The following is a 10,391-nucleotide window of genomic DNA, read 5'->3' as shown; positions in this document are numbered from 1 at the left end:
CAGAGAGCATTCATAGCTTGAGCACTTGAGATCAATGACGAGAAAGCTTTGTGGCATTTGTTACTCTTGGAAGCGCTTCCTAGACGGCTAGGCGTTGTCGGCTAGCTCCCAACAGTGTGGTGAGCAGCGACAAGTTTGTGTTGCGTGATCTTGTCCCCTTGGTGGAAAGGATAATCAAGATAGTGGAAACGAGGGAGTGGTTGAAAGAGACCCAACTCACGGGACTGAGTTGAAAGTGACTCACACCCAACAAGTTCCTCAATGGAGATGTAGGATTATTTGAATTTCGAAACAAATCTTTGTATCTCCATTTGTGATTTGCCCCGCTACTTGCGACTCTAGCTTTATTTTGTGCTTTCGCTCGATCTACTTGGTTGTATTGTTTCTGTGCGTGCAGAAACTTGAAATATACTTGGCATCACCTGCAGAGGCACTACACCAAATTGTTTTTGTGCTAGAACTCGAGGAGGGAAGAACTATGATATATGTACAGGTTCTGCAGTACAACGGTCTGATCAGTTTCATATTCTGTTCAGCAGTCTAAGTCTAAGAACGGTCTGACCGGTCTGCCTGACTGGTCTAACCGGTTAGTGTGCTAATAGTTTGGTTTAATTTGTAATTTGCAGAATTTGTAGAAATGCCTATTCACCCTCTCTAGACGACATCCGAGATCCTTTCAGAGAGCGAACTCAGGAAAGAAGTTTAATATGAAGAAAACCTTAGCCAGCATCAGACAAACCTGGATCAGAAATCCCCGGCGACGACCTCTGAAGGGAAGCTGGCGAAACCTCGGTGGAGCCTTTCCAAGAAGAAATGAAACACGGGGTAGAGATTGGCCGAAAAACGTTTAGGCCACTGGAAAACATAAAAAATCGAATGGGCCGCGCATGAGGAAGGCTTGTGCGACAGGAGAGATCGCACCTGCGCGTGTTACCTGTAATATTTGCGTCTATAAGTTGCTTCTTTGTCAGGCCTGTATCTAGGCCCGTGCGGTCCGTGCGGCCGCACAGGGCCCCCAAATTTCAGGGCCCCCCAAAATATAATGAGTATACTAGGTATAGTCATATATTAAGCTTTGTTTTAATTATCTTTAGGCCCAATACGAAGCAAACTGTAGCCCAAATATGTCATAGAAGAAGAAATATACCGCTCGGTCATTGTCATTCGATCGAATCCGCAAACCGTAGTGCAATCTTTTCCGCTTCCACCGTCACCACTTGCCAGGCATGACACGAGTCGTGACGGATGCACTTCCACCTTCCGAAGATCACTGGGCACTCGCAGGCCGCAGTGATGACAATAGGGCCCAGTTCATAATTTCACACGGGGCCTCCGGATTTGCCGGTACGGCCTTGTTCTTTGTGCCCTAATTGAAAAGAACCTTTCGGCCGTCCGGCAAGCCGACTTTAGATCCGCAATGAAGTGCTGAACAAACAAATCTATAGACGTTCTGAAATTCCACTTATGTTCGGGCAAGGACTCCACACTACTAGAAAACAAGCTTTAGGTCCACCCTAAAAGTACCGGTATGGAGATGAACCGGTACCTGTGGATGGAATCTTTGAATGAGCCTTAGGTACCGGTTGGTATTATCAACCGGTACCTAAGGCTTTCCATAGGTACCGGGTGGTACCACCAACCAGTACCTTTAAATGAGCTTTAGGTACCGGTTGGTGTTACCAACTGGTACCTTAGGAGCCTTAGGTACCGGTTGGTGTTACCAACCAGTACCTTAGTCTCATCCATGGGTTACTTCAAAAGAAAATCATCTCCTTCTCAATCAGAAGAACTGTGTAGCTGAGATGGTAAAGGAGCAACACACGAGGCTAGAGGTCGCGAGTTCAAATCCCAGCCAAAAAGAATATTTTTTGTGAATTTTGGAGGCCTTAGGTACCGGTTAATTTACCTGGTACCAAAGGCTCACCTTTGGTACCACTTTCGGGGTAGCGGTTCAAAAAACCGGTACCAAAGGGCACCTGCAACCGGTAGGCATTTTTCTAGTAGTGCCAGCATGTAGCTAGAGCAGCCATTCCTTTGGCGACCAAGAGAAGCGATTACATTTTTTTAGGGAAACTCTTATGCCGGCACGAATGCGTTCGCCTTGCCACGGAAGATGGAGTGCCTCTCCCCAATCTATGAAACATCGAGCACCTCCGTAAGTTTTACCCTTAGATAGGACGGGGATTTTCTTCCTTTGTAATATGGTAGTACCAACCATAGTCACAAAGTTCCCAGGTCGAACGGGTCGAGGAACGGGGTCGAGGGTCGAGGGTCGAGACTTTGTAAAATTGTGATACGAGGGGGGTATACCCCTTTGGAACGAGAACCCGAAATTTGGTACATGAATCCGTGGCTAATGGGTCGATGACCCTGGGACGGTCCTAAGAGTCGAGGGTCGTGACCCTAATTAATTTGGATCGATGACCCCGGAACGATAGATACAGTGTAGGGTCGTGATCCAATGTATTTTGGATCGATAGGAATTCAATTATATAATATAAAAGATAAATCACACATCACACAATCCAATTAAGAAAAATTCGAAACCAACAAATAGTCTGATACTCTCTTCACAATCTAAATTTATTTTATTGAATATAGAAGCGGGAGGACGACTGACGACGGATGGCAGCGACGCTCTTGCTGTTCCACGCTCCTGCTTCTAGCCTTCTACAGCTACAGCACTCCTGCATCCTTGCCTCCTGCGCTTCTGCTGATGTGTGAACTGCAAACAATATTGAACAGAGACTTTGATTCAGTATACAACTTTACGTAAATTTAAATGGAAAATGGCATGCATATTGAATTACCTCAGTTATTATTTCTAGCCTTCCTTTTCTTTGATGATGAGAGGCCCGGCTTGTCATTTGGAGGATCAAGATCAACCTCGGCATCATCCTCCAAATTCGTCCAGCGCAACTGCTCCAGCTTAACTCTTGATTCCTCCAAAGAAGTATCTTCTGGAATTGCATCCCACTTGCTGTTAGGGCCTGCTTTGTAGTCTTCTGAAAACCTTGACAAGAGGCGAATATTGGAGTGAACGTAGACCAGCTTGTCTGCTGTTTTAGAATTAAGCCTATTCCTTTTCACATTGTGGATGTACGAATACGTACTCCAGTTTCTCTCAGCTGAGGAGCTACTGATTGGCTGAGACAAAACCCTCAAAGCAAGTTCTGACAGATTTGGAGTCTCTGAGCCGTAGTTGGACCACCAGTCAATGGGTTTCATTGTGCTTGCATCATTTTGAATAGACGTGAATGAAAACATCCCTTTCTTCATGTGAAATGCAGTAAACTCTTCTAGGTAATTCTTTCGTTCAGCATCAGTATCTGCTATTCTGCGGAAAGCTTCCAGCACCCCACGCATGACCTCCTTGTCTTGATTTGGAGCCTTTCTGGGCTCACCTCCAGGAGCGGGTTTTTTCAAGTACTCAATATCATAATACTCTGGGCATAGTGCAAAGGCCAAACAATGCAGAGGGATATTCATTTTCTCCCACCGACTAAGGATAATGTTTTCTACCGTGGGAAAATCAAGCCTGTGAGGGTAGTCCAACTTGGTCATCACATCTTTTATCTCTCCCAGCATGGTGTCCATTTTTTCATATACTTCACCCATCTTTGGGCCTTCTCCATCACTAAATTTTACCATCAGGAACAAGGGCTTTGTGAGAGCAAGAATGCTTTCAACCTCTGTCCAAAACTCTTCACTGTTGATAGTGTCAACTGCAATCTTTGCATATTTATCACTCCCATTGTGTTTCATCCAGTCCTTCCATTGCTTTGTAACCACCGTGGTAGCAAGTGCTTCACGGCAGTCACTCAGCCTCTTTAGCAAAATATAATGGGACGCGAATCGTGTCTTTGCCACCCTCAAGAGATCTAGTTTTGAATTAGCTCTGAAAATTGCTAGGCCATGTTGGTGATTCAGAATGAATGTGACTAGAGCTTTACCAGTACTGTATGTCTCCTATATCCAAGGAAGTGCTTTGGCTAAATCCTTAAATATCAGATTCAGAGTATGCACTACGCAAGGTGACCAAAAAATGTGTTTGTGCACCTAGGGAAAAATAATGTTTCAAATTAATAAAAACTGAATGTCTGAATAGGACTCTGAAACTCTGAATCTGAATCACTAAAAGCAATAATAGTAAACTTATAAAGAGAAGAAGGTGACAAATACGTACTTTTTCAATTTCCCGTCCAGCTGCCTTGCAATTTGATGCATTATCAGTCACAACTTGCATAACCATCGAGGCTCCAATATCTTCGATCGCCTTAAGCAAATAATCTGCTATTGCTTCACCAGTTTTCTCAATTCCAGAAAAATCATCTGCATACAAAAACATTGAACCACGGCTATTTGATGCAATTACATTGATTAATGGCTTGTTCTTCATGTTTGTCCACCCATCAGAAACAATGGAAACACCATGTGTGTGCCTAATTAAAAGAAATAAGTCAAATACCTCGTAAGTAGCTGTATAAAGATAACTTATATATGCATTGTAAATAGACTGTTGCGTTGCGTACCATGTGTTTTTAAGTGCGCCCAAGTCTTGCTCAACATTTCTCTTGCATGCATCTAGAAGGGAGGTTCTTGCCTTCTCACTGGAAGGTGATTTGTCTCCCTTCGGTCCTTTGTTTATGGCTGCTACCATTTCAGACCACTGAGGACTTCTCAACACATTAAAGGGAATTCCATTAGCGCACAAGCACTGCATTATTGCCATGTCAACGGCATCCCTTTCTATCATACCAAAAGCATCTGCCACTGGATTGTGCCTTTGGGTGGCCGCTGGTTTAGAGGAACCTCGTAATTTCTGAATCTATACGAAATATATGATAACTAAATCAGAATCTATACAAAGAGGCTACCTAATACTGAATAACTGAATTTAATGATAAAGAGACACACCTTCTCATACAGTTCTTTATACTTGGCGCGATTACTTTGTAGTGCCGTACAACGACTAATCTGTGCCTTCTTACCAGGTCCAGCACCGAAAAAATGCATTTGAATTCTTGTCGAGCTGCTGCTGAACTTCTTTTTGCAGTGCTTGCATTGCCAACCCTTTGATCCACCAGGATTCTTCCCTTTGCCAGCATATAATATTAGGATTCCGATCGGCAGTATTAGGAAGGACACGATTTGTCAGGCAACTGATTAGTAGCTATCCTAATATGAGTTAGCCTACACGTATTACAAATGCTACTGGTACGGTTGGCTGGTCACCTGCCCACCTGGTCCATTGTCAGTGACTTATATTTTATATTCCTCCAAAAAATAAATTATGAGCATGCTTCTATAAAAATTATGAAAAATATCAAATATCAAATACTAAAATTTTGAACAAACGCTTTAGTTTATGCTCGACTTGATAAAGATCAAGCTTGATCAATAATTAACTAAGGCCTCTTTCTCATTTGTCACCTATACCTTAGACTTAACAACATAACTAGCTGTGGGCTATGTAACTTTGCCATGTCAGCTTGAGGTTTGCTTGTTTTGCCTTTTTCAAGAGCTAGCTCATAGAGACAAGTGGATCTCATACATTGACATGTACCATGAGGTGGTTGTTTCACGAAGCAACGACCTCTTTATCTCTCATCTCTCTCTCTTCCTAAGTGGCATTGCTTGAGACGATCTATGAGACCGCTGACGTGTAGTAATGTTCTTTATGATGTTCTAAGATGATTTGAGCTGTGTGCTATAAGATGGAGAAGTAATCTATTTACATTTGTTTTATTTTATGAGGTGGACATGATTAAAGGTAGTGCAGTAGCTCAACTAGTTTTGTTAGCATATAATTCGCTCCGTTTGGCTGGCTGTGTCTGGTAGCTAGTGCTGATTTGTTGTCAGAGAAAAGTACTGCTAGCTGCTGGCTGATGCTGATTTGGTGTGAGCGAAAAATACTATTGGCTGACAAGCTAGCTGAACAAAGCGAATATCGTTGCCCCATAAGTTTCTACAGTAAATACTATATAGAATCATAGATCATCTCCAATGACATATGCATAGACATAGCATAGTGGATTGATAATTAAATGTTAGTAGTTACCAGTACTAACATCTAGTAGAAATAAAGCAATACCACTTATAGATTTCAGTTATCATCATAGCACGCTGGTTAGTTGGATGCCTAGTTTTTGCTTCTCTCTTTTGGTCGTGGGTTCGATGCCTAGTTTTACATCTCTGTTTTTTTTAACGTATTAGGGAATGAATCGTATTAGGGAATGAATCATGGAAGGAATAAATGGTAATTGGGGAGATATGGAGGGAAATCTCCGGCCACGGTAGCAAATTTTTTTCCAAAAAATAATAGGTACATACAGAATCTGTCAAAGGCTCACACCAAATCAGCATACGAGAGAAGGCCACGGTAGCATACCAAATAATGGGTACATACAGATACATACTACAGAGACCAGCATGATAAGTCCACCTCCTCCATACGAGAGAAAAGAGAGTAATAAAAAAAAATCAAAGCTCAGCAGTCAAAGGCTCAAAGCAGAGGAGCCGTCCGCCGTCCGCCGTCCACGAGATCCCTGGCGGGGACTCCGCGCTTCGTAGCAATACGGCCGGCGGCTCGTCACCAGGGGTCACGAGATGTCGCGGAGGGCGCCATGTCCGCTGCAGCGGCCGCGCCGCGCCGCGGCGCCGGCAGGGAATGGACGGCCCGCCGCCGTCGTTGTTCCTGTCGGGGAACTGATGCAGGCGAGGGCGGCCGCTGCGGTGGTGGCGGAGGACGGGAGGACTACGACTCCAGCTTTTCCGTAAGCCTTCCATCTTCATCTGCATCTCATCCCATTTGAGAATCGAGATTGAGAGAGACCCTGCGAAAACAAAATCAGGCGAGATCCATTTTAATTGGGACGGGATCCATCAAATTGGGGCGGCGACCCATGTAGTTTTGGGACTCGCCCCATCCTGTACCTGTGCGGCGACGGGGCGGCGACCCACCACAAATCGGAACGTCGACCCACGTCGTCCCCGACCCACGAATTGGGGCGACGAACCCGGGTCACGGAACGCGGGATCGACCCCGAATTCTATGACTATGGTACCAACGTGCGGCCCAGAGCAGTAGAGGTCCGCCCTCGTAAACCCGGCCTCTGGCATCCATCGCACAAACTGGTGACACCTGCATGTGGTCCAGAGTGGTAGAGGTCCGCACTCATAAACCCGGCCTCTGATGTACACCACACAAATAATATGTATCAAAGATTATCCCCAGTTCTATCTTTGTGTCTGTTGACGCTCCTTAGCGCCCCAATTTGTATACCGCAAGTGCACGGTTCGTGTAGCTTTTCCCTTAGAGTATTCCCCCAAGGTTTATTAATCCGTAGATCGACAAAGAACTACCTAAGGTTTTCCATCTAATCTAACGGATCTATCCTAACATGAAGCATTGATTGCATATAAAGGGTAAACCTTTGACAAATATGAGTGATGTGTAAAGGTTGATCTCATCCATGAGCATAGGCTTAATCATAGCAAAACCAAAGACATGACTAGGCCTAACGTAATCTAGTTGTAGTTCAAGCTAACGAGCAAATAAATCATGCATCTCAATCAAAAGCATCTTTAAACTCAAAATCTCCAATCCGATCCCTCGATACTCCGCCTACTTTGTGGAGACGGCCTGTCACGACGCCCCCCTTTTGAACGAAATACCCTGAAGCAAGTCGAACCCCCTTTGGTAGTTCCGCCATGAACCTCTAGCCACCATGACTACAAGATCATGCTAAGCGATCTATCTCGATAATAGATCTAAGATGAAGCAAACCCAAAGAAAAGAATGAAATCGAAAGAGAGAACATGGTCGCTAAAAGATTCGGAAGACATGATTATCATTACTCACATAATAGATTCGTTTGGATCGTCACCACCGAGTACATACCATTGACGACTCCAACTAGCTCATGAACTCCACCATGGCACAACCACGCAGGGAGGCCATGGTAGCTAGGGGCGGCCTAAGCCATCTCCTAGACAACTTTGAAGACTTGCGGCGGCCGTCGTCTCCCTCCGGTCTTGGCCCTAGGTTTTCGTCGAGTTCTGGGTGGATGGATGCCTTGAGATGAATAAGGTGCGAGCTATTTATAAGCCGAGGAAGCCACCGGTCGAAGGGGAGGCCAAACCGCCTTGAAAACGGGCTGGGCCGGCCGGCCCCATGGGCCTAGGCCAGCCGGCCTACCCTGTTTCGGGCTCGCCTCGGTCTCATTTTTCGCGTGCAGACTCCTCGCGTCTTCTAGAGTTTATGTCCTTCACGATTGCACCCCTTTTGACGTCGTTATCTTGGAGATATCTTCGAGGAAATGATAGGGAATCCTTCCTTAAATCTTCATTTGCCTTACTTAATCCCAAAGTATCTTGATCTCATCTTCGTGGGCTCTGTCCTTTGGGCTCTCTTGGAGGATGGATGTGCATGAATGGGCTTCGAATCAACATGGGCTTTGACCTTCGTCTTTCTCTGTGTTAGTGCTTGATCACGGGCCTCGTCATTTCATGCTCCAAAATAGACCAAAAACCTGCAAAAACGAAGTTCCTCCAAAATATATGTGCAAGTGTGAAAATGACCAATAATTAGGCCGGGGTTAGGACGGTTAGTGATTTTGATATTAAATCCATACCATTATCAAGGATAAACAAGGGATAAAAGGGGTACTTAAGGAGCGCCAACAGTGTCAATTTTATTCCTCGCCTTCATTTCAGCTTGTAAACTACTTTCTTCTAACCCCCGTGCGAATCCCTACTCTTGTTGCTACGATCTGAATTGAGTTCGCCAGATTGTGGTCTAGGATGGGACCTCCCTTTCTGCTAGAGGGTACACCCATGCATTCATTCCTTCTAGTGAACGAGACATCGGAGCACGATCCCGTTGAGCCCGAGCTTGAAGAAGGAGAAGAGGATACCATAGTCGAAACCGAAGCAACTCAGGGCAAGCAGCTAAGCATGTTGAAATACCTACTTTTGCAAAAATATTTATATCAATTATGAGCTATGGGTTGCATTGGGATATATCTATGTACTACCTAGTAGATCCTATTTGATGCATTAAACATTCCTTGATCTTTTACACCATGCCTTGTCGCTCGGGTAGTATGGGTTATATGAATTTAATTTGCTTAATCCTTAGCCATGCTTAGTAGTAGAGTGATAGGCTTACTTGGGTCATGGAATTGCTAGGTTAATCAACAACATTGTCGCTTATGGGTCCTTGTTAAAGAATGGTTAATGGAACTTGATGATGGTAATGGAATGTGAGACTTGTGCGGATGTGGTATAGGGTCACGAGAATGGAGTCTCGGGGCATAGGTCCGCTTGAGTTGATTAAGGACCGTCCGTTGTTGATGTCGGCTTTGAGCTTTTTCCGTACTTCCACATATCCCATAATGGGAGGAGAAGCTAATTACCGAATTTGTCTTGTTCTTCTGGGCGCGTATAGCAGCCCTACCCGAATTAATCCGGTTTAAGTGTGCTATCCGTCGCCTTAGGGCGGTCCTGACCAACTCGCACTTAAAACAGAGTAATCCTGGTCAGTCTGTCGGGTAAAACCTCCTGATTAACTACGGTAAATTTCGGATCGTAGACAAGCATACAAAATACTCGCATGATGACGAGCCCAGAGTATGACATACCACTAGTTATATAACATAGTCTTACATGAAATTAAAACATCACAAGTTTGTCTAGAAACAGTTCAGAGTTTTGCAGCGAAAATTAAACGAAACTAACGACGATACGTGGTGTCACGATGAAGCCCGTACGTGACATCACTCTGCACCTTCATCATCTGCTGGTGATGGATCCCAATCCACCGACCAGCCAGGCGGAAGCTTACACGGCCAAGTCAAACCAGCAATTTGATCCAAAAACATCTCACCTGTGTAACACTCGGTTTATAAAAGAACACAAACCGAGCAATCATATACGTGCCAGGATCAAGTCACACGTATATACAACAGAATGAACAGTATATCACAGCACATATCACGAATAAGACATAATAAATCGAAATACGAAGGTTATTTATTACAATAATGACAAAATGTCTGATACAGCGGAAGCGAAGTACAAATACGGTAAAAACTCTCCGAAGACGAGCAGGGCGCCACAGGGACATCGACTGGGAGACGAACGCCTAGAAGTCCTCGTAGTCCTGGTAGCGCTGGACGAACTCCCTCGTGTCGGCAGGAACTGAGCAGCAGTAGCGTAGCCAAGAGGAAAAAGTAGAGAAGAGGCAAGAGTGAGTACACAACTTGTACTCAACAAGTATAACACAAACTATGAGGCTCTAAGGTTGGCTGACTCAACTGCATTAGCTTTTAAGTGTTGGCAAGATTTTATTAAAGCTATTTACTACGAGTTGATGAATTACCATTAAC

General features: G+C 44.5%; 1 protein-coding gene across 1 annotated transcript; it reads right to left on the bottom strand.

Annotated features, from left to right (window-relative positions):
- Window positions 1-2,446: 2,446 nt before the first annotated feature.
- On the bottom strand, window positions 2,447-5,110 carry LOC120681712. Its single transcript, XM_039963334.1, has 5 exons — window positions 4,918-5,110; window positions 4,533-4,828; window positions 4,187-4,442; window positions 2,811-4,059; window positions 2,447-2,725 (listed from the first exon to the last, which is right to left on the bottom strand). Exons 1-4 carry the CDS (start codon window positions 5,014-5,016, stop codon window positions 3,970-3,972), a joined length of 741 nt encoding a protein of 246 aa, XP_039819268.1. The 5' UTR covers window positions 5,017-5,110; the 3' UTR covers window positions 2,447-2,725; window positions 2,811-3,969.
- Window positions 5,111-10,391: the final 5,281 nt, after the last annotated feature.

This window comes from Panicum virgatum, chromosome 7N (assembly GCF_016808335.1).
Source record: "Panicum virgatum strain AP13 chromosome 7N, P.virgatum_v5, whole genome shotgun sequence".
NCBI classification, from domain to species: domain Eukaryota; kingdom Viridiplantae; phylum Streptophyta; class Magnoliopsida; order Poales; family Poaceae; genus Panicum; species Panicum virgatum.
This window is presented reverse-complemented; position numbering and strand designations above follow the sequence as displayed.

What these genes read in the sequence shown, in the direction of transcription:
- LOC120681712 (XM_039963334.1), bottom strand. Translation starts at nt 5,016, where the DNA reads ATGCATTTTTTCGGTGCTGGACCTGGTAAGAAGGCACAGATTAGTCGT. An exon ending in GGCGCACTTAAAAACACATG is followed by an intron (nt 4,443 to 4,532) that starts GTACGCAACGCA and finishes TCTTTTAATTAG; the next exon opens with GCACACACATGGTGTTTCCA. An exon ending in CTGGACGGGAAATTGAAAAA is followed by an intron (nt 4,060 to 4,186) that starts GTACGTATTTGT and finishes ATTTTTCCCTAG; the next exon opens with GTGCACAAACACATTTTTTG.